Below are 24,306 nucleotides of genomic sequence, written 5' to 3' on the forward strand. Positions count from 1 at the left end.
TGGCCCTCTATGTTAGGGGTGGTTTTGAATGTCTAGAACTCAACAGTGTGAATGACAGTGTTGAGTGTGTATGGATAAAAATCAAGGGGAAGGCCAACAAGGCAGATATCATGATGGGAGTTTGTTATAGACCCCCTAATCAGGATGTAGAAACTGATGAAGTATTCTATAAGCGGCTGGCAGAGGTCTCGCGATCATCTGCCCTTGTTCTTGTGGGGGATTTCAACTTCCCGGATGTCCGCTGGGAATACTACACAGCAGAGAGGGAACAGTCCCGGAGGTTCCTGGAGTGTGTGGAAGACAACTTCCTAACACAGCTGGTGAAGGAACCTACTAGGGGAAGTGCCCTACTGGACCTACTGTTTGTTAACAGAGAAGGTCTTGTGGGGGATGTAAAGGTTGGAGGTCGTCTTGGGCAGAGTGACCATGAAATGATAGAGTTTTCAATTCTTGGTGAAGGGAAGCGGGGAGCCAGCAAAACTGCCACCTTGGATTTCCGAAGGGCAGACTTTAGCCTGTTTAGGAGCATGGTTGAGAGTGTCCCTTGGGAGGCAGTTTTGAAGAGCAAAGGTGCCCAGGAAAGCTGGTCATACTTCAAGCAGGTGCTCTTAGAAGCACAGGAGAAGGCCATCCCCATGTCCCGAAAGACGAGCCGACGGGGAAGAAGGCCAGCCTGGCTAAATAGAGAGCTTTTCCTGAGCTGGACCTCAGGAAAAAAAGGAAGGCTTACATTCTCTGGAAAAGGGGCTTAGCAACTTACGAGGATTATCAAGATATAACAAAGCTATGCAGGGGGAAGATTAGAAGGGCCAAAGCTCAATCAGAACTCAGCTTGGCCACTGCAGTTAAAGATAACAAGAAGAGATTTTTCCAGTATATCAACAGAAAAAGGAAAACTAGGGAAAATATAGGTCCACTGATGAATGAGACGGGTGCCCTAGTGGTGGAAGACACAGAGAAGGCAGAGTTACCGAATGCCTTCTTTTCTTCGGTCTTCACTGATAAAGCCGTCCCTCACACATCCCATACCCTGGAGGCAAGGGGGAAGGTCTGGAGAGAGGAAGATTTTCCCTTAGTTGAGGAGGACCAGGTCAGAGACCACTTGGCCAAGCTGGACATTCATAAATCCATGGGCCCTGACGGGATGCACCCGCGAGTGCTGAGAGAGCTGGCAGATGTTATCGCTAGACCACTCTCCATCGTCTTTGAAAAGTCATGGGGAACAGGAGAGGTGCCTGAGGACTGGAGGAAGGCTAACATCACTCCAATCTTCAAAAAAGGCAAGAAGGAGGACACAGGGAACTACAGGCTGGTTAGTCTCACCTCTGTCCCTGGGAAGGTAATGGAGCGACTCATTCTGGATGTTGTCTCCAAACACATAGAGGAACAGGAAGTTATTGGAAGTGGTCAGCATGGATTTACCAAGGGCAAATCATGCCTGACCAATCTGATAGCTTTCTATGATGTTATAACGGGTTGGCTGGATGAGGGGAGAGCCGTAGATGTCATCTACCTTGACTTTAACAAGGCTTTTGACACTGTCTCCCATAACATCCTCATTAGGAAGCTGAGGAAGTATGGGCTAGACGAGGTGACAGTGAGGCGGATCGAGAGCTGGCTGAGTGACAGAACTCAGAGGGTTGTGATCAGCGGCACAGAGTCCAGTTGGAGGCCTGTAACGAGTGGTGTCCCTCAGGGGTCAATACTTGGACCAATTTTGTTCAATATATTCATTAATGACCTAGATGAGGGGACAGAGTGTATCCTCAGCAAGTTTGCTGATGATACCAAGCTGGGAGGGGTGGCCGACATTCCAGAGGGCCGTGCTGCCATCCAGCGTTACCTGGACAGGCTGGAGAGCTGGGCAGAGAAGAATCTAATGAGGTTCAACAAAAGCAAGTGTAGGGTCCTGCACCTGGGAAGGAAGAATGCCAAACACCAGTATAGGTTAGGGGTGGACATGCTGGGAAGCAGCTCTGAGGAGAAGGACCTGGGGGTCCTGGTAGACAGCAAATTATCCATGAGCCAGCAGTGTGCCCTTGTCGCCAAGAAGGCCAATGGCATCCTGGGCTGCATAGGGAAGACTGTGGCCAGTAGGTCGAGGGAGGTCATTCTCCCCCTCTACTCTGCACTGGTGAGGCCACAACTGGAGTACTGTGTCCAGTTTTGGGCTCCCCAGTTCAAGAGGGACAGGGAACTACTGGAGCGAGTCCAGCGTAGGGCAACCAAGATGATTATGGGACTGGAGCACCTCCCTTATGAGGAAAGGCTGAAAGAGCTGGGACTCTTTAGCTTGGAGAAGAGAAGGTTGAGGGGGGACCTGATTAATGTTTACAAGTATCTAAAGGGTGGGTTTAAGGAGGACGGAGCCAGGCTCTTTTCAATGGTTCCCAGCGACAGGACAAGGGGCAATGGGCACAAGCTAGAACATAGGAAGTTCCGTTCAAATACACGGAAAAACTTCTTTACAGTGAGGGTGACAGAGCACTGGAACAGGCTGCCCAGGGAGGTTGTGGAGTCCCCTTCTCTGGAGATTTTCAAGACCCGCCTGGATGCAGCCCTGAGGGATGTGCTTTAGGCAATCCTGCTCTAGCAGGGGAGTTGGACTAGATGATCTCTAGACGTCCCTTCCAACTCTGAAGATTCCGTGATTCTGTGATTACAAGATCCAGCTGGACTGCCCAGGAAAGACAGTTAGCTTATCCAACAATATAACATATTTGTTTTTCTTCCAGGCCACCAGAAACTTTTTTGCCTTTTAAGTTTTCTAGCAGCATAGTTCAAAAGAGAATATGGATGCACCAATAATGTTGCCTCTACTTCTAGCTATGCTTCACCTGGGAATTTGCATCATTTGCTGGGAGAGTTATAATTAACAATGTTTTGCACAAGCACGAAACCAGGAGAGCCCAAAGGTATCTCCGGTGCCACCTGACATTTCTAAAAATCTGAACACGTGTTACCAAAGTTGCATGGCTTTTGTTTTAAATTTTAACACAGATTTACTAGTAAGGCCTTGAATGTTTCATATGCCTATGGAACAGCTGGATTTATGTTTGGTTTGCCGCAGCAGAGCAGTGCAAAACAGCTGGAGCATATGCTCAAGCTTGTTGTCTGTCTTCCAGATTCTTTTGTAAATTTTCCACCCTCAAGTTCCCTTTTTTCTTCCGTCATTTCTCTGTGCTCAATTCTCTGCCTTTATGTTCTCCTGAGTCACCACTCTACATCCTAACTATGTTTACCATACCTGTTGAATTTCTATAGTATGAAATAAAAGTTCTGAACAAGAGTAATGGCGATTTTGGGAGACCTTCAAATAACTGAAAATATGTCTAATAGCGGAGGTTGACATACGAAATTTTCCTAATTACTGAAATCCACCTTGGACTCCTGTTTCTATATGGTACCATCCCTAAATGCCAAAATAATGAAAACAAGCTTCTGAGAAGATGATAACCCAATAGGCAGTCAGGTCATGGAAACTCATCCTCCCTTTCACGGAATCACGGAATTTTTCAGAGTTGGAAGGGACCTCTAGAGATCATCTAGTCCAACTCCCCTGCTAAAGCAGGATTGCCTAGAGCACATCCCTCAGGGCTGCATCCAGGCGGGTCTTGAAAATCTCCAGAGAAGGGGACTCCACAACCTCCCTGGGCAGCCTGTTCCAGTGCTCTGTCACCCTCACCGTAAAGAAGTTTTTTCTTATATTTGATTGGAAACAAGGGCCCCCTCCTTTCAGGAGCAAAAAAAAGACTTTTTCAAGTGGGTGAAAAAAAGAGAGGAATATGTAGGGACTCTCATCTGGGTGTGGGAAGAGAAAGTGCACGAAGCTGTTCCATTATTTCTGAGAAGTAGAACCCCTGAGGCTGAGACCCTAGAACATCCAAGCACCCAATGACTATAGAAGGTATCTGAGATACAGGAAAATAAGTTCATGCCCTTATTTAAATTTGAATTGTTCTTTTACTTGAAATAAGTCCCCGAACTATCTGGTTAGTATCTATGGTAAAGTGCTCAGCTCCATCTCTCCCTCCTCTTATTCAAAGTCTGGCATTCTCCAAACAGGCAGAGCCTCCTGTGAAAGCTTGGGCTAAGATGAACTCTTGTCTTCAGACTCAACTGCTTTCTCCAGAAACTCCCACTGAGCACAATAAGGTACTGTTACCGCAAGGACGAGGTCCTAGAGGAAGTGACCATCTTTAACTGTGTCAGAATGGATCCCTGATCTCACCGATAACAGTAGAAAATGGTGACCTTGTTGAAAAAGGCTATTAACCATGGACAGTCTGAGGTGTTGCTGTCCCTGCAGAGGAAACCAGTGGTCACTGCTGTTTTGAGAGAGGCCAGCAGTGGGAATTTTTTGAAAGACAATACATGTTAACTTCTGTTTAAGAATAAGCAATCAAATAATTCACAGTGGTAAAGTCCAATGGACTATTTTCCTCCCCACAATGCGGCCTGTGTATAAGATCTTGGTGAATTAATGATATGGGAAATTTGAAAGGTCTGAATTTAGAAATAAATTCAGAAAATAAATTATTTTTTCCTAAATATTTTAAAGGAACTCTTTTAAAATGAATTTTAAATCCAACTGAAAATCATATTAATTTGAAAATTTTCATATAATTAATTCTGATCTCAAAAGGTAAGTGCTGCAATTTTGAACGCATGTTGTATTTTTAAGTACAGGAGAAAGAAGCTGAATTTCTGTTTTAAGGGCAAAATTGCTTAAAGCCAAATTCAAATATGAAGGCATTGACATAACAATTGTAACAATTAGAGACAACAATCAATTATAAATTAGCTAAGCTGCAACCTAATTTTTTCAAAATTAATGCATTTAGCTGTAGACTATTTGAAAAGATCTCTGTACTATGCGCTATAATTTTAGGAAAGATGCGCTATAGTCTTCATATGTAATAGATTTTTCTGAAGATTCTAGCAACTCATAGGTAAAATATTTTAGACAGTAGCCATATTCTGTTTCCGAAACACCTGGAAAGTAACAGAGCCTGTTTCGCAGGGGGTGAAGTCTTAAGGGACTGATGCTTGTAATTCATTTAGGATCATTGAAGTGCGACATTGCCACATGCGGTGTTCCCACATTTGGACGTAACACCTGCAGTGAAGGCATTTTACCTTCTGCAGTTGTTGGCTCAGTACTTACATTGGTGACCACCGCCAGAATGGCGATGCCTTGCATGATGGGCTGCCAGGCGCCGATGTCTTGTGCCTTCTGCGGAACCATGCGCCTGAACTGGGTCGTCAGCTTCCATGCGTCCAACCGGATTTCCAACATGTTGTTAATAAGAGCCAGAAGAGGAGCCAGGGGGAACGATGCCACAAAGAGAGTGACAAAGCCAAACTGTATAACTGTCAAAGGGAGAGGTCACATACATTGATGAGGCTTTCGCTTACTGGAGATAAGCATATATGAGCACATATACTTTATATACTCAAACTGTGGGAGAGAGAGACAAGAAAGGGTAGCTGAGTTCCTAGTGCATCTTCTGTATAAGAAGATAGGAGCGCAACAGCACCGAAAAAACCTGCCAGGTGGAGAGGACAGGAAAATATTACAAGTCACAACACACCAAGAGGAGCTACTCTAGGTATTTAAACGTCCATTTCTTTCTCATGTCTTCATCATGAAGACGTGGAAATCTAATGACTATCTGTCTCAGCGCTGTGCTGGAAAGCCTGAACTAACAACCATCTTATTGGTGTCTGGGTGCTGCAACAATTATGCTGGCAATGCTGTGACAGAATGGATGGTGGCAACAAACCAGAGATTTGCCAGCTCCCAAGAGACCAGCGACAAGTCCTGGTGACTCCAGATCCCCATCAGAGCAGTCTGACACAGGGCTCTGCTGCACCAGACCAGAACATGGTCTGCCTTCTGGATGCATTTCTCAGAGGATGGGGCAAAGAAGCAGCAGTTCTTCTTCTTGTATAATCATGTGCTGCTTCCTAGTTATAAATTGGACTGAGGCTTAGCTGCTTAATAAAATCTTGGAAAGCATTCTATAATGGCTCATCAAAACTTGTCTTGGAAAAATATTCATGTCCTCTGTCTATATAGTTATTAAGCATTGATTGTACAAAGATTTTCTTTAGAGCATGTTTGTTCCCAGCAGTGATAGCGAATCCGAACTAAACGGCTACTTACCCATTTCAAGATATTCATAAAACAGCCCAAGTTTTCCAATGGGCTGGAGGTGGTAGTCCTGTTCCCAGCGTGGAACAACTTTTTCTGATCTAGCAGCTGCACCGTATCTTCCAATTAGATTCTTAACCCAACTGTCAGCCAGGGAGAAAAAGACCACTAACATTGATAAAATAACCTAAAAAGTTCAGTAAGTAGAAAAAAAATGACATTTGTGCTGTTATGGCTTTGAACAGTGGATTTAGCTATTCTTGAATTACTGAAAACTTCCTTCAAACCTGAGTATAATCTTCTGTTGCTTTATCCCAAACCCAGTTATTTACAACCATAAATAAGGGAGTAAAAGGGCAATATATCAGAATCATAGTGATTTATACTTATGTTGTACAGGTGAATGACCACATAAAATTCAAGGAAACAAAAAATCAAGTTAAATGCAGGCCTGTGGTTAGATAGATTAATACCTTCTGATCACAAAATTCACAGAATCATAGAATGGTTGAGGTTGGAAGGCACCTCTGGAGGTCATCTGGTCCAACCCCTCCTTGCACAGGCAGGGTCACCTAGAGCCAGTTGCCCATGACCATGTCCAGACGGCTTTCCAATATCTCCAATGATGGAGATTCCACAACCTTCCTGGGCAACTTGTGCCAGTGTTTGTTCACTCTTACAATAAAAAGTTGTTTTCGTATGTTCAGAGGGAACCTTCTGTGTTTCAGTTTGTGCCCGTTGCCTCTGGTCCTGGCACTGGGCATTAGTCACTGAGATTAGTCTATCTATCTCCCTCTTCTTTACTCTTGCCCTTCAGGTATTTGTAAACATTGATGAGATCCCCCTGAATCTTTTTTCTCCAGGCTGAACAGACCCAGCTCTCTCAGCCTTTCCTCATATGTGAGGTGCTCCAGTCCCTTCATCATCCTTATGGCCCTTTGCTGGACTTTCTTCAGTATGTCCATGCCTCTCTTGTACTAGTGGGCCCAGAACTGGACTGGACCCATCACTGTGGCCTTCCCAGTGCTGAGTAGAGGGGAAGGAACACCTCCCTCAGCCTGCTAGCAACACTCCTCTTAATGCAGCTGAAGGTACCATTGGCCTTCTTTGCCATAAGGGCACATTGCTGGCTCAAGTTCAACTTGGGTGCCCACCAGGGTCCCAAGTCCCTTTTATACAAAGCTGCTTTCCAGCTGTGTGGCCCCCAGAATATACTGGTGTATGGGATTGTTCTTCCCCAGGTGCAGGACATTGCCCTTCCCCTTGTTGAATTCTATGAGGTTCTTGTCAGCCCATTTCTCCAGCCTGTCAAGGTCCCTCTGGGGGGCAGCACAACCCTCTGACTTATCAGTTTGGTGTCATCAGCAAACTTGCTGAGGGTGCACCCTGTCCCCTCATCCAGATCACTAAGGAAGATGTGAAACAGGGTGGGACCCAGTAGTGGTCCCTGGGGTATGCCACTAGTGACTAGCCTCCAACTAGACTTCATGCCACTGATCACCACCCTCTGGGCCTGGCCATTCAGCCCGTTTTCAGTCCACCTCACTGTCTGCTCATCCAGCCCATATTTCAATAGCTTCTGTATGAGGCTTTTATGGAAGACAATGTCAACAGCCTTACTGAAGCCCAGGTAGACAATACCCAATGCTCTCCCCTCATCTACTAAGCCAGTCAATCATAGAAGGTTAGCAGGTCAGTCAACCATGACTTCCCCATGGTGAATCCATGGGCTCCTGGACTTTCTTGTCCTTCATGGGCCTGGAAATAGTTTCCAGGATTAGCTGCTCCTTCACCTTCCCAGGGATCAAGGTGAGGCTGATCTTCTCATCTGAAAGGCTTGCATGAAAACTTAAGAAAAGTGATGAATTGGCTGTAGCCATTTTCAGCAGTCAAAGAACCATATTAAAAAAAAGGGGGATAGGGGTGAATGTCTAACAACAGAGAAAAAATGGAAATGGTTCTTTTTATACTTGCAGAGATGCAGAATGAGAGAGCAGTTCCAAAAGTGGTACTCAGCATTTCAACACCTAAATGTTACTTATCATCCTGGGAAGTGAATTCAAAATTCTGGTCAGATGAACATATTTCCTGTACACAGAAAGAGGAATCAGTTGTCTATGGCTGGAGCTGACAGCTGGTGGCATGTTCAGTCTAGGGACCCTTCCGCAGGTAAAAGAAGAGGTTGAAAAGAAGATTGGGTCTATGGGTCCATACCGCAACCAGCAGCACAAACAGAGCATTGGGATGTGGAGGAACGGGATCTCAGCAGAGCACCCTAGCCTCCACCCTACACAGAATTTATGGCACGCTTTGTAGTGGGGTCACTGTGCAGCAAAGGAGCACAATTCATGGGCTTGGAAGAACCACAGCCAGAGGGTATACAGTGCTGCGGGCTGGTGCTTATGGCATTCAGGAGGGCATGAGCTAACTGGGAGTCCCTTACTCCAAGCAACATGACAGGCACTGATCAGCATAAAACACAGAACAAGTCCTGGGGGAAGGAACAGAGTCCTGGATAGTATCTTAACATAAACGAAAGGGAGAGCATTCACGGTTAGCACTTTGCTTATTGTTTACATTAAAACATGACCTTCTAGAGATCTGCCCCACTGAAAGAGAACATATAGGCACTATGAATGTCAAATATGACTGTAAAACTAAATTAGTTAAATTAGTAACTTATGCAAGACTTTTAAAAGCCCAATGTGTAACAACGAATCATTCCACTCAATATAAAGCAAGTCTGATTTGCAGTGGAAGGAAGCATTTCTGATTAGAACTAAAATCAGTCAGAACGACAGAGACATGAGCTCAGAGCTACCAGACCGAAAATATCCAAACTGTCTAAAAAGGCCCCAAAAGACTATTCTTTTAGAATATAATATGCGCCTATCAAATTTAGTGACCAAATGCCTGAACACATCAAGCAAAAGCAGTATCTTTCAAATATGAAAGAGCAGATTAGTTAATGGTTTGAACTTACGGAAGAAGCACTTCTTGTATGTTGTTCCAGATTGCTTTACCTCCCACTATGATGGCAAGCTGAGTTGTGAGTTCGAGGAGACATCCACCTGGGTCACACTGAAGGTTGTGAGGGAGACACATCATGAAAAACTTTTGAAGTCGGGTAACTTTTCAGGCATGAATGAAGCACTGGAAATAATGCATTCCTGGTTTATGATGATAACTTTCTTTAAAGAAGACTATTTAAGCAAACCTTTCCAGTGAGGTATGCAAAAACCAATTGCAGGCCACGTATGGTCACATATGAGAGGCTGATAGGACACCAGTGAAAGAGTGAAATACCAGGCGAAGTCATGCAGCTCTGTGCTGTGCTGTCACCAGGCAAGGGTCACCCAGCAGAACAGAAACGCTGCTAGTGATGTTCTCCCCTTCCCGTGTGCCAATTGACACATGGGACCATGGGAAAATAAGTACGGTTCTGGGTACGTGTAATACATTTCTAAGCCCAACTGGTCTCGTGTCATATTCTTTTATGGTAGGGCTTACTAAGGAGGCAATTGGCTTGCAAAGCAGTCGCTTTTTGAACCCTCAACTTAAATAAGCACAACTATGTTATACACTCCTAATTGCAGCAGAATACCTGGACTAATGGCTCCTGCTGTTTAAAAACAAACACTATCATACATTCTTACCTCTTCATTGCGATACTTTCCTAGCCAATAAACTGGATTTCCAGGGTGACCTACAAATTTACCCTTAAAGAAGGCTATGTAGAAGCATGAAGAATAGTAGTTGACAAATTGGAACAAGAACATCTTTGTGGTCAGACTGTTTTCATAATCGGTCTGTGTCCTTGGAAGCTCTGCAATTAAAAAAAAATAAAATTAAAAAAAGCACCAACCTACAAGTAACCTACAAGCTGCTTTAGAGTCTCAGCTGGAAAAGTACGTTTATGCCTTGTATTCCTTAATATGACTGAGAGCATTATAAATTAGATTGTACATAATCCCCATGTATACTGTAACCATTATGCTAATTCTAAAACTATATGGGTTGTAAAAAAGGAAAAAAACTTTTCCCCTGACAATAAAGAAAAAGAACAAGCAAAAATTCTGATAACTCAGGGAAAAAAAAGGCACCCAAATCCAGCACACTCAGGGAAGATGCAAATGTAACACTTTGAACCGATGGAACGGTATTAAATGAAACTATATTAAAACAGCGCACTACTTCACACATCTAAAGTAAAATAGCTACTTTAATGGTGATGGCCTGGATATAAAGAATAATAATATTTGCGACTGTTTATCTATTTAATAACATAGGAATGGTATCTAGCTTTGGAAAAGTGACCTTATTTCATTTATTTACAAGAAAATAGTTATTTTCCCCATAAACAAAAGCTAATGTAATTGAATGTGTTATGCGTTACTGATCTGTTTTCATAAACCTTGGTTATTATAGTAATTTTCTTTGCTTTGTCTGTTTCACAAGCACAAAACTGTAAACAATTGATCTTTCATGCTGGCTATACAAGGAGTTTTCAGGCAAAGAGCTGAATACCATATTCCTTTGATATCGAGAAAATCTGTATTTGAAAGTTTGCAGGTGGTATTGTGTGATGTGGTGGGAAAATTCTGAAATACGTGGTACAGGTGTTCATTTAGTGGAATGCTTATTATACATATAAATGACATTTTTTTCTTGCTATTTTACCCCAAGTTTCTATGTGAGGTACGGCAGCGGCATACCGAAGTCAGTAATCAGGATTGCCACCTTTTCATAGATGATGTTGAGAACCATAATGACTATAAAGCTGATGAGCGAAGCAGTTACTGAAGTGGCTGTCTGCGGCGTCAGGTACTTGCGGATCGCCTCCGTTCCGTTAATGTGCTGTGACAACGTTGCAGAAAACACCAGGAAAACTGAGAGCCTGTAGACAATGATTCCAATAACTGAAGCAATAATCAAAAGAATCTGCCAAGGGAACGCAAGAAAGATGTTAATATTGAACCGCTGGCTTTGGGAAAAAGTGAGTTTGAAATACTTTTTACAATAGGCAAAAGGAAACTGATTGTGTGCCTGTCATTACGTGCCTTGCACCACCTAAGATGAGTGCAAGGGGATGCTCAAATAATATAGAAGGCAATAAATTTAGAATCCATGAAAGGAGCCTTTTTTTTCATGCAGCATAGTCAATCTGCAGGAGAGAAAAGAGATGGTCTGGTTTATGACTAATAACAAGGTTTGTACTGATGCAAGCAAAGATAATGAGATGTGTAATCAAATCTTACGCCTCGAGGCATGTGATGGAAGAAATCTTTTGACATTGGGCAATTGGCAGGATGGCAAATGTACCAGCAAGTCTGCATTGATTATGGAGGGGGCTGTACCCTCTCTTTCACATGATAATATTACAGGGTACAGACCCCTCAAAGGAATAGACACGTTTTAAGACAAGTCATGTAATCTGCAAGGGTTGTAAAATGATCCGTGCACCCCACCTTGCTTGCCATCTCGTCTCTTTCTGCTTCTCCTCCTGCTTTTATTTCTTGCTAGTTCTCTAGCTATTGTGCAGATTGACGTCCACACAGCTGCGAATCTTTTTTTTTCACTGTCTCTGCAAACTGCCATGAACCCACCTACCTCCCCGCTCCCTGCACATAATAAAAGAGTGCAGCAACACAAATGACAAACCCAGACCAAATCTCTTCCCTTCAACCTGAAGTCCTGCCTATTTAAACCCAACAGCAAGCCAGTGTTCTTTCCTTTGTGTGTCAGGCGTTAACGTTGAGGCTCTCCTGGGCTGACAGCCACCACTCTATCTCCTATCTGTCTCCTATCACCTAGAACGAAGTCTTTTCCAGCTGCAGTTTGTGCTACAGGCGAGGAGGACACACAGCACGCTAAAACACTGAGCTTTTCAAGGAGACCTCTCTGGGCATGCTCACCATGTTAGATATTGTTTCATGGGTGACTGGGCTGCTTTCAAGTTTTAGTTGTAATTAAAGCAGCAGCTCTGGAAGATTAGAGAGTGCCCAGCTTTGCTCTGTTAAGTGAAACGAAAAACCTGAAAGAGGCCCAGGACTGTGAGACACGATATTGAAGCAAATGGCTGGAACAAGTAGGATAGAAGCTGGCAGGGAGGAGAGCATATAGACCAAAGTCTTTCCCCTGCTCCCCCCTCCAAAAGCAAAGACATTTATCTTAAAATAATGAGGGAAAAACCAATGGACCGCATTCATCAGCGTAACTTGCAAGCTACAGCTGCAGGATATTTTGGCATATTTTCTATTGACTGTACGCTACCATCTCCATGTGGGTCCATACCTTATGGGCTTGGTTTATGCATAAGATGGAAATCCAACTGAACCTGCTCCTTTGCTACCTCTTGTTCAGTTCAGGATGATCTTTTTTTGAGACACTTACTGGAGAAGTGAATCCATGAGGTCAAAGAATAAGAGGAGAACTTACCCAGAAGAAGATTGCACTTGCACAGAAAGTCATCCGTATGCACTTCCCACAGGCAGTGTATGGCACATATTCTTCTTGCTGTAAAAGATTTAGAAACAGATCAAGGACACACCCAATCTTTTCTTCATATTTTTTGGGTGCTGCAATTAAACCCGTTATGATATTGAGGGCAGAAAAAAGGAAAGAAGTCTCTAGTTTTGTTTCCTTTCCTGCTTTGTTGTCCTGGAAACTCACATTTCTTCATGATTTCAAAAGTCTTGCCTGATTATATGTGTCTATTTTTTTGCTGCCCATTATAAGATAAAAATTACTTCCCCAGAGGCTGAGTGTCCTCAGCTCTTACTGACTTCAGCCATGACAGGGTGCATAGTCCTTTTCAATGGACCCATCCTTCTTGGCTGATCATGGCATCCAAGGTCATTAGCTTTCAACCTCATTGGCTACAATCAGCAGGCACTAAAATTCTGGTCCCTGATGTCTGTATTTCTCAATTTGTCCCATAGGAACAATGGGATGGCATTCCCAAGGAAAATGCCTACCTCAACATGGTGGTGTGAAAATTCACTGAGTCTTTACAGGATCTCTGAGGATCAAAATCATTATGTTTTAGTATGTTCTTCACTCTTTGAACTGTCTGAAAGGAACTTTCTAGCTATGACTTTATACATTAAGGGTAGCGTAGGTTTATAAGCTTTTAAACAGAACCATTTTCTTTGTGGTACAAGGTATAAAAAGAAGATCTATATAGGATAGTTTCAACTATGGCCATTAATTTTGAAAGTTTTCAACTGCCCTCTAATAAACATTAGTATAATGTGGATGAAATGTGAAGGCAATGCAAATGATCAGATACATGCCAGAGAGATATAGACAGAGAATAATAAAAAGCGAAGCTAAGCTGGAGTGAGCTACAGAAGCTAAAGCTACTCAAAGTGTATAATAAATAGAGATCTAAACTAAGGTCCCCATAAATATGAATCCTGTTTCATTGAAATGAGGATTATCCTTGTCCATGTGAGTTTGCCGTTATTGATTGTAATTGTATTCATGTGCACTTAGCAACAATACCTGTTTATACATGTTTCAAACAGAAACACCTTTGGTTAAAAAAACAGTCTTGGCAGGATATATAATGTAACACCTTTCCCGCTATTTCACCCTTTTTTCCTGATGCATTCTTAGGCAAAGATAGCAAATGCTCAGTGATCTTGGCCTCTGGCAGCAACACTGAATAATTTCTTGGGGGATTTAATAAAGTAGACTTAGTCTCCTAAACTGGGGACGATGCCTACTTCTGTTTATTTATGACACAGGAACCTCAGCAGCGCAAGCTCCTCAAACAGGCAGTTACTTTAAGGTGTCTACAGTTAGGTATAAAATCCCTCCCACGCATCTGTATTTTATAAGTTTACTATTTCCAGGCCAGCTTATCAGCTCTCCTTGAAGCACTGCTGATTTATACAGCTCCAGTGCAGATTCACCATTTTCATAGCATCCTCCCACAACATGTCTGTGGCAGTAGCCATCACCAGTTATCAGAATATTCCTTACCTGTATGATTTCATTCATTACTACGTGAGTGCATCGCGCTTCATATTCCGGGCGAACTTGTTCTTCTTGCTCTAAGTACTCAACTGTGTCCCATTCATACTCCAGTTCAGCTTGCCTTCGCTTCCAAAACTCCAAAAACAAAGTAACTATCCAGAAGATAAACAAAGCGAGCAATACCAGGTGAGTGTTGGACACTGCCTCACCCCCTGGGCTATAACATGTGGCTCATGTTTTCCATACAGATTTCCACAGACATGGAATAAACCCCTTATCGGCTACTGTGATGGTGAAAATAACTGTTATCTACTTCTTTATGCAGCTATTGCTTTGGATACATAGGTACTTTAATAGGAGAAACCTGAGGTAAATGGTGGTGTAAGCACATGCTAAAGAATACAAATAAATTTATTTGCTTTCTGCCTAAGGCTAGAATATTAGCACTTTGGTTTTCATACTATAGACTACTTTTGAAAAAGTTTATCATGGGATGCATAAGAAAGCAAGTTGGTTGGACAGGCGAAGGCAAAATGCTGGAGAGTGCAGGACTTCTAGGAAAGAAAAACTCAGTATTTCAAAAATTGCCATGGGGAAAAGCTCATGTTCATTGTCTGCTATTTTTGTGTGGACAAGTTACCAGTTTGCAGACTACAAGAACCAATGATGGTTCAGGTAAAGTGGCTGAAACATGGCCATCTTTCCTCCTCTGCTGGCATGAATCTGAAGGGGTAGCAGCTCTTTATGCATGGCCCAGAGCTTAGAAACTCCCTGGGCTGGGTCAACCGGTTCCCTGGACTGTGCTCCTACAACTGAAAGCACTGGAGGACCAGGTACACAGAAGCAGTGCTGACTAGACATGGATCCAGCCAAACTCTTTACCTTGGCCTGAGACGTGATGCAGGTAGATCTGGCAGCAGAGGCAATGACAGACCCAGGAGCTCAGGATGATGCTGTCAGTACCACGCTCCCCAGTGCGCCCTGGTGCTTTATTACTGAAGGCAGTGCATCCTCAGATTTAAATGAGTGGTGTGGCTCTGCGAGCACTGCCTCCAGGAGTTAGTATCCCATCACTGCACTCCTCATTACTCCCCTTGTCTGGGAGTAATTAACCCTAAAAGTTTTGGGTTTGTTTTTATTAGTTTGGCCCCTCATCCTGAATGATGAAACATCAATGACATGCAGTTACAAGTTCACACTTTAAAGGTTATTTCCAAAATCAGGTGTGGTCGATAGACCCCAAACTGAAGCATTTAAAAACCAGAAAACTCCACGGGCTGGGCTGTGAGATGACCTTGCCATCCGCACACAGGCAAAACCCCAGGAAACCCTCCTCCCCTGATTGTTCAGGGGCCTCTTCCACAAGGTCTTCTCCGCTACTTCATGCTTAGAAGCACAAAGGCTGTTCTAAGCAGTGGGCCTGAGGATCACATCTGCCTTCTCCTGCAGAGCAAGGAGATTAGTCTTCCATGAACTGCTAACTGCTGGTGGGGGCCCCAGCCCAAACCACAGGAAGCTACAGGCAACACTGATTTGCTCCAGCTGCAAATCCAACTGCTGCTGGAGAGTCGAGAGGTGCAGGGCCTCCTTCTGTGATAGCCTCCGTGCTAACAGCAAAAGCAGGGCACGTAACACTGGGACAGCTCTCTCAGCCCCAACGCAAAGAGAAGTTCTACTCGCGAAAATAAGGCAGCAGCCAAGTTGCGTCTTTCAGAGTAGGGAAGGAGCTGCTGCTGGATTCGACATTTTCCTTTTATTTTGAACCAGCGTTTTTTTAACAGTGAAAACAAATGAAGCTTGCAGATCCGAGGGCTCATCCCACCTCACATTGATAATGTGTGGTGTCCCCTTTCACGTGTCCCTCAACACTGCCATTCAGTATGACCCAGGTATCCTGCTTCTGAAACTATGGCAGCACGGACTGAAAAGCAATGCCTCCATTGGAGGACATCTGTTTGTTTAATTGACCTTGTTCAGGCAGGGGATCCTGTGACGGCCGCGAGGGAAGTGGAAGCTGCTGCTAGAGGAGCTTTGCCAATCTGGTCGTGCCATCACGAGAGAAGGGGTAGAAGCGCTTGTCCAGAGCATTAACGTATAGAGACTTAATTCCTGAGGCCAAATTCCCTCGTGTTTTATAGTGTTTTGAGATTTTTGAAGGGAATATACTAAAAAAATTAAAAATGCAATTATTGAAAAGTGTAGTGCTAATAGTGATGCAATAATATATCTAAAAATCTAATATTCTTTTAGTTGTTTGGACCAGGAGGTCTGTATTAGAGCAAGATGAAAATTACAGCTGGAATTGTACCAGAACCATGGGTCATTTGGAATCAGTACAATTTTGACTGAATTTCTGTAATACAACTCACCTCTTCATATAGCGGACTTTTGATAAGAATACTAATAGACCTTGTAGGCACCGCTATAACTATGCAGCTTAACTTTGTAATTATTACTCTTGGAACCATTCTTCAAAATAGGAAACACAATTTTTAATTAGGAAGCAAATTGCAAATAAATTAACTGTTCAGATGACAGAAGATGAGCACATTAGTATCAAACTTCTAATTTAAAAAAAAAAATCGTTTAGAGAATTTCCTGATAGTATTTTGATTTTAGCATATATTTTGAAAGGAATCTTCTTTTTGAAATGATATGTTTTATCTTATAATTCTCTAAAGCAGTAGCTGTTTTGAAGCACTTTAGGTCATCACAGGAAAATAAAAATACAATATGTTTTACAACGAAAGCAAATTCTGTATTCTTGTAATGAATTCAAAGTGCTACATGAGTTATTATTTTGTCTATAGTACCCTGTGTATAGACCTAACATATAACTTATTTTGGTAATTTCTGGAAAAGAAAGTGCAATAAAAGCTGGTTAACAAAGTTGCTAATACCAGCAAACGAAACTGTTTCTGGGAAAATAAACCTTGCCTAATCCCTTAAATATAGCACCAAGCGGTTTCACCCACGGGAAACATCCTGGTTTCATACATTTTCTCTTCTAAAAGATAAATCTAGTGCTTGTAACTACTACGCTTTTTACAATCCGTTTCTTAAATAAAGACAGGAGGAAAAAATTCCTGGGAAATATAATAAAAAGCTATTTTTCAATTGCTTTGCGCAGTCACACAGCTGTTAATAGGCACAGGCACCTCCAAAACCCTTTGGAAAAAACCCTCAGCTCCTCGGCCAGATATACTTAAGCATGTGGCTGGCTCCTGCTGGATGAAGGAGGCAGCTCTAATCACTTCTCTCAGACTTTTCTCCACGTTAAATGAAACAAAACAGACCCTGAAGACCAACTTTAAGTTCTACAACTTTTTGTTTTGTTATGATGCTAAAAAAGAGTTCCTGTGAATGTACCTATCTTCTACGGAACTACCTACTAGTGAATTCCTGAGTGCTGGAAAACGACGTCATTGCAAATTTATCCATGTTTTGTGGCTGATGCTGGATGCTTAGCCAAAATTAGATGACAAACCACAGTTGTTGAAATCAACTTACCCCATATTCCCATAAATACTGCAAACACCAGTGTTCCAAAGCTATCAAATATGCAGAGTTTCTGGAAAAATGGAAAAGAAAAAAAAAGGCTTACAATATAATTGACCATTTTTTTTTCTTCTACACTGACCCAGAACAGAAGCTGCTTACTGAATGTGTTGATTTTTAGCTTTTATGTAGTTTAATAAACAATCTTTATTGATAGTGTTTGCTCAATTTCTGTCAATGTACACCACCCTCCAGTAAATTAAGGAAATTAAATGCAAAGCCCATAATTAAAAATATAAGCCAAATACGCATCAAGAGGATAGTAAAATGGTGTGCTATCAAACTTCCTTCCATCTGTTGCATAGGAAGAAGAAAAACAGTGCTTCTGGTCTGGGAACTCAGTATAGAGCTATGTATTTTTAATACAGCCGCAAAAAGGCAATGGACACATCTGGTTCTCATGAGCAGGATAACAACAAATCAAGCTGGTTAGTAAAAACGCATTCTGATGAGATACCTCTGTAGTCACAATTTGCCTTTTCTTTCCATCTTTTCCCTGTATTCTTATTTCTTTTACCCTTTAAGTGTGCTGAAGCAACACATGAAAGCTGGGCAAAGTATTTTTGATGAATAGCTGAAAAATCAAGTTTTGGGACTGACTGAATCTATGGGAAGGAATGACAGAAGGCTAACATTAGCCTAGTGAGACAAGGCAATGGAGAAAGAAAGCGAGGTTCCTCTAGACAGGAACTCAGAGCAAGAGTCTGGCTGTGTCATGGCTAACGGGACACGGCTGTGTCACAGCTTCTGCCATGGCCAGCACCAGCCCCTCCTTGTACCCCCCTCCTCCTTGACAACACGGGTCAAATTCAAGGCCCGGATCCAGGTAACTTCTTTGTGGAGGGAGGGGGCAGGATTTAGAAAAGTCAAAACATGCTTTAAACATTTCCTTAGCAAAATTGACTCAGAGCTACTGAATCAAGACTTAGCAATTGAATCTCTTTTTTTTGTTTCCCCCAAAAAAGGAAGAAGCATCCCAAAATGAAACTAAAGTGTTTCATTTCAATTAAAACACCACTTTAGCCCTGTATCAAATATTCGGCAGCTATGTGAAATAAAAAAAAACCCAATTTTTTTCATCTTAGGTCAAATTGGAGCAGTTAATGTTGTTGTTTTTACTTTTCAAAGTTCAGTCGCTATGTCAAAAGGAACAACTATTTGCACAGTTGTAGCAATTCTGCAGGACATTAGAGGAGGAACAACATTGTTTTAGGTGTAGTACTAGAGAAAGTGCAAGTAAAGTTCAATAGCGTGTCTATAAGCTGTAAATGTAGTTACCTTGGACGATTCACAAGTGATGGTGAGGTTCCAGTAGGTACATACTTTATCACACTGAGGGCACATTATGATATTACCTCCTATGTTGGGATCACATACTTCTTGGCTAAAAACAAAACTAGTCAGTCACTCACCAACACTAAATTCTTTAGTCCTTTTTCGCACATGAGTACAGTGCAATAATCTCAGGGAACTGAGAAACAATTTACCAGTGACCTGCTCTCAAGGACTCCCTCCCCGCCCTGGCAACATATCCCCATTTCTGTTCTTAGTCCTCATCTCAAAAATGGATCACATAGGAGGAAAATAATTTCCATCCCTTGTATGTGGTGGTAATTCTCAAAACTGCTTAAAACAGCTCATGAAAAACAAAACAACTTGAAAGATTGCACACTTTTCAATAGGAAACGCACACTCGCATGCTCATATGTGCTATCACAGCAAGTCTGAGGGGAGAAGGAAGAGGAACACTGCCTACCTGAGCAAGGAATATCTGCAGAACCGAAACGGCTATCTAGTCCCTGTGGTCTTCTAAATAGGGTCAGGTTGGAAAACGTGCAGAGGGGGGCTGCTAGGGTGATTCAAGGACTGGCAAATCTGCCTCCTAAGAAATGGCAAAAGAATTGCCACCTAACTGGTACCCACTAACCTAATGTGGTGGAGGCTGCAAGGTGATGTAATTGCTGTCTATAAATACATCAGTGGGGTCAACACCAGGGAGGGAGATGAACTATTCAACTAAATGATAACACTGTCATAAGGCTAAGTGGGTATAAAGCTCTGGCACAGCCCTTCAGCATGTTTTATAACTATAAACACCCTTCCAGAAAGGGTTATGCAATGTGATGGCCAGTAGATGATTTGGCACAATGACCCAGGTGTTTTTCCTTGGGTCGTTGTGCCATGGTTGAATTTCTTCATGTTCTGATGAGGGAATCTGTGTCATGGCTATACCTTTCCTCCCAACGTATCCTGGGCAGCTAAAGCCCCCTGTGCTGTTGCTCTTCCTCTATTCTTCTCTCAAAATAGAGGAAAGAAATTTTGGGGGTTTCATCAAGGTCATTGGATACCTCCTTTAAGGATTATCACCGTGAAAATGATGCATTATGGCAATTTGTATTGACTTCTCTTCGTCACTCTTTTTGTCCTGTTCCTACACTAGGCATGGTGAACTTAGTGCAAAATATAAATAAAAAGATGAAATAACAAACTCTCAGATGTCTACGACCATAATGGTCCATGGACATCCATTACTCTTCTTATCTCATATTTTGTGCTTTTACCTTCAAATCCACAACCATTGTTGTTCTCAGCCCCTTTTCATTTTGCCTCTTTTCTTATGCAGTGTCTTGCAAACCCTGTACAGTACCCCTCTGTAGGGGGCTGATCAAAATTGCAGGTGATATTAAAATAGGCCTGATCAGGTACCTCCATGTGCAGTTGTCCTTTGTCAGGCATCCGTACAGAAAACAGCCAACTCCTACAACCGCAGCCACGATCAGCATATTAGTGTAAAAGCCCAGCCAAGCAAAGTAGATGCCAATTTTCTCTCCGTAGTATTTCCTGTGGAGGGGAAAGTTTTGGGTTTTTTTTTCCTGAAATGCATGTAAATTCACATTTCTTTTTCAAATGGCTCTTTATGTAATACATTTTCTGCCAACTCATATTGTCATATTCCTCTGGTTTGAACTTTGGGATTGCAGAAGTACTGCAGCTGGGTATTTCTATCACCACTTTAATGCTTTCATAAGAGAATAAGAAGGGGAAAAAAAGGAAAAAGAGAAAGATCATACCTTGCAAAGAAAAAATTTAAGTGGTTGCCTTTTCTTGAATTGGCTTAGCATGAAACCACGCTCAAAGGATGCTCCCACGCATGAGCTGATATGTGTGTATGTATCTGCCTTTAGAACTGAGGTATATCTCTCTGACATCCCCAAAACCAGACCTGTTAAGTAAATTCCTAGTCTCCTCTGCATTGGTCCAGCCCCAGTCACACCAACCTGATGAAATCCAGGGGTTGCAGCTTGAAAATGTTTTTAGGATGAGCCCATTCCCTGTAGAGAAGATAGCGCTCGCTTGGGCAGTCAGGATCGGTTGATGGGTGCCTAAAACTAGACTGCAAAGCGGAATGAAATTGAGAAGAAGACACTGTTAATCAAGCAGCACAGGTCAGCTCTAATCTCTGCAGACTCTATGCCATGAAGCCAGAGCCTGGAATAGCCTTTTGGCCCAGTCTCACCGCAAGCCAGGAAAAGAAGCGGGAAGGCAGCTCTGGGATGCAGGATAGGAGTTTATCAGAAAAGCACTGAATGCCAAAGCAAACGCTTTACATGTGCGAGCTGAAAAAATCTAAGTGCATGTCAGCATCTTGGCACTTAGGAATAGAAAATAGAAAAGGATCCATTCTAATTAGAGAACGGGACTGAATTAAAATGGATTTTAAGTACCTCTAACACACTAACATGCTTTGCTTCAAAATAACATTGTGCTGGAATGAAGGCTGGAAAGTCTGAGGGATAAATACAGGGCTTCTAGTCTCTGTTTTAAATTTAAAAGACAGCTCACATGGAGATAATCCTGTGGTTTTTCTAGGTTATTGGAAAACCTACTTCAATAAAGCTTATTTTATTTGAGAGAATTTTCCATTCTGTAACTGTGATGCAACAAGGCAAGTGACATTTGTAGAAATCTATAGGCTACTTTTGATTTTCAGAGTAGCTGTGATATATAATCTTAATTGTCTAAAAAGACAGTCATTAATTACTAGGCATACTGAATCCAAATTCCCCATGCCACGATAGAAATAGCCTGCAAGGCCGGTTTTAAATCTTTAAAAGGAAACCTTAAAAATGGATAGTCACAAATGATAGTAATTCTATCCTGTAAAGCTTTAGGTTACTTACGAGAAACATGATTTGTCTTGATTCTGCCTTAAATATTTCCTTGAAACCCTTGGAGGCCTCCTGAATATTTTAAGCGGAGTCCAAACAGCTGAAGCAGTTACCATTCCTGACCTCCCACGTTCTCAATGTCTTCTCAACAGAACACACCTCGGACACAGAGCCGTGGCTCTGATGGGGAAGGAGGTGTGGGGGTGTGGGTATATAATAGATATGATGCAGAAAATCAGCCCTCAGTCTTTGATTACTCTAAACCATTTGTGGCCTCATACAGAGCTTTTCCTTAGACAAATACTCTGAAATCTGATTTTCTTTCTCCTTCATTTTCTTTTTCTGTGCTATTCCTAGCCTTTGTATGCAAAACAATTTTCAGATAACTTTCTTCTTTAAATGATATGCTTTAAAAATAAAAAGCTTCGGAAGCGTAGTTAAAAAAGCTGGATTTATTATTATTGCAATGTGAAATTCGACCCAGTTGAGCTTTTCTCCACATGACTCTGACGTGTTGGACTGGCCAGACAGAGCCTCCCTGCAGAAACCTGGGTTTCCCTGCATGTGTGTCACAATGTTTGGGAACAGCGGGAATGTTTCTCACTGTGTGAGACTGTCACGCTTCCTGAGATGAGGTCTGTAGTGTACGTCTTTATTAGCAGTGTTGATATTTGATAGGAATTTTAATACTGAAAAATTGAATCCTAAAGAAAGGGACAACGTTAAAATCAGTTTAGAACTGATGATACAGAGCCTCACGGGAACTATCACTCAGGCCAGGCTCTTTACTGAACTACATCTCCCAAAGAATACAAGGTGAACACCTACTAAATGAAATACAGTGTTTTTCAGTTATGGAGCTACATTTTTAGCCAACAGTGCTTCGGAAGAAAATCTGTTTAGCCAAACTATCTCCTGTTCTACTATGTGGATATAATAACCAGTCAAGGAGCAAGGCAATCAATAGCGCTTGTATCTTTTGATATAAACCCCACAGATGTAGTTCAGACCTCTATCTCAAAATATATTTTAGTTACAAGCACTGGACTTACGTCATGAAGGGGAAATGCCGCTTTGTAGATGCCAGTGTCCAGTAATTTGTTAATGCCAAACTTTTTCACATTGTTTTTGGTTGCATATTCCACACGGGACAGGATAAAATGAACCTGAAATATATAAAATATTTATTTGTTTCTTGCAATATGAAAATAATCACACACAACTATACCTGCTTCAGCACATAATTGAGTTAGGAAAGGGTGACAAGTGCAGACAAAATTAATTGCACAGTGTATATGAACCATTCAAATCCCTCCTTTAAATTCAGAAGGAAGAGAAATGGGACAAAAGTAAATAACACAAATGACACAAAACTGTTGTGTCCCAAATACTGCTAATGTTTCAGGATGCTTTCATGAAGGTAATTGCACTGATTTGATTAAAGGAATCTTTTCTTTTTAAGGTGAAATGTTAAAAATACTCCATGGACTTACAATTCGGCTTCTAGTTGCAGGATTAAAAAATGTGTCTTTGTCTTGAATATAAAAATTGGACAAATGTTCCTTTTGGAAAGGGGCAGTGAAAAACTCTTGCTCAGGTTTGATGATATTTTCATCCACTCTGAAGAATCTGCTAAACCAGTTGAAAGCCGAGTCTCGAGTTTTCAGGTCATTGGGTTGCAGAGGCAATTTGATGTGCATAACCTCGGCGTATGTGCACAGCACTTCCCAAGGTGCATGCACTTTCACAAAAATAAGTTTTTCATCCAAAACCTGAAATGAAAGAATAATAAAAATATGTGTGTGAGAATATGAAAGTAAAAGACTTTTCACAACACTTCTTAAACTACCCAGAATTTTCTTTCTCTTTACAGCTCCTAGATGACTTACTCAAAGTGACATTCATTGTCCATCTTAGCAGATATATCATTAGCTTCTGTAAAAGCATGGACATGAGGTGGAAACATGTAGGCAAATAAAGGCATATAAAAAAAGGCAGCTAACTGTTCCCTTAATGCTTGATGTTTACATCTCTGCACAGTAGTTTACAGAGCAAGTTAAGCCTAACAATGCTTCCCCCATACGGGTTCGTTAGGAGCGTTAGCACTTGCAGCCTGGCAGGGCAGCTGTGGCTTTGGAGCTGTCAGTGACTCCCCAGCAGCTCAAGTACAACCCCAGGGTGACATGGCTTGACGGAAGGAGGCTAGGCGCCCATGGGTGCTCCTGGGTAACATGAATTCCCAGCTTCACAGGTAGAATGGGGAGAGGGAAAGGAAAATCAGCTGAGACTGCTGAGAACGACAGCATGGGGCACATTCGCTCCCAGTTGCACGCCCAAACCAGCACCAGTATGCAGTGGGAACCCCGACAGCCACTCTTGTCTCCTGTCTACACATTGCCTGTAGACCTTCTATTGACACCTTGGATTAGTGAGTGTCAG

At 42.2% G+C, this 24,306-nt stretch overlaps 1 protein-coding gene across 2 annotated transcripts in view; it reads right to left on the minus strand.

Annotated features, from left to right (window-relative positions):
* The window catches only part of ANO6 (anoctamin 6), an 83,755-nt gene that overhangs the window by 10,668 nt on the left and 48,781 nt on the right, over positions 1-24,306 (minus strand). For both annotated transcript variants that reach the window (XM_063323101.1, XM_063323100.1), the window contains 13 exons: positions 23,361-23,639; positions 22,920-23,033; positions 20,977-21,092; positions 20,405-20,539; positions 18,977-19,082; positions 17,651-17,711; positions 14,147-14,292; positions 12,596-12,673; positions 10,873-11,098; positions 9,814-9,983; positions 9,141-9,238; positions 6,170-6,300; positions 5,168-5,373 (listed from right to left, as the gene is read on the minus strand). In XM_063323101.1, the coding sequence (XP_063179171.1) occupies positions 5,168-5,373; positions 6,170-6,300; positions 9,141-9,238; positions 9,814-9,983; positions 10,873-11,098; positions 12,596-12,673; positions 14,147-14,292; positions 17,651-17,711; positions 18,977-19,082; positions 20,405-20,539; positions 20,977-21,092; positions 22,920-23,033; positions 23,361-23,639 (1,866 nt within the window). The remainder of the gene's footprint in view (positions 1-5,167; positions 5,374-6,169; positions 6,301-9,140; positions 9,239-9,813; positions 9,984-10,872; positions 11,099-12,595; positions 12,674-14,146; positions 14,293-17,650; positions 17,712-18,976; positions 19,083-20,404; positions 20,540-20,976; positions 21,093-22,919; positions 23,034-23,360; positions 23,640-24,306) is intronic.

The sequence above is a fragment of the Chroicocephalus ridibundus genome, chromosome 1 (genome assembly GCF_963924245.1).
Source record: "Chroicocephalus ridibundus chromosome 1, bChrRid1.1, whole genome shotgun sequence".
Classification (NCBI taxonomy): domain Eukaryota; kingdom Metazoa; phylum Chordata; class Aves; order Charadriiformes; family Laridae; genus Chroicocephalus; species Chroicocephalus ridibundus.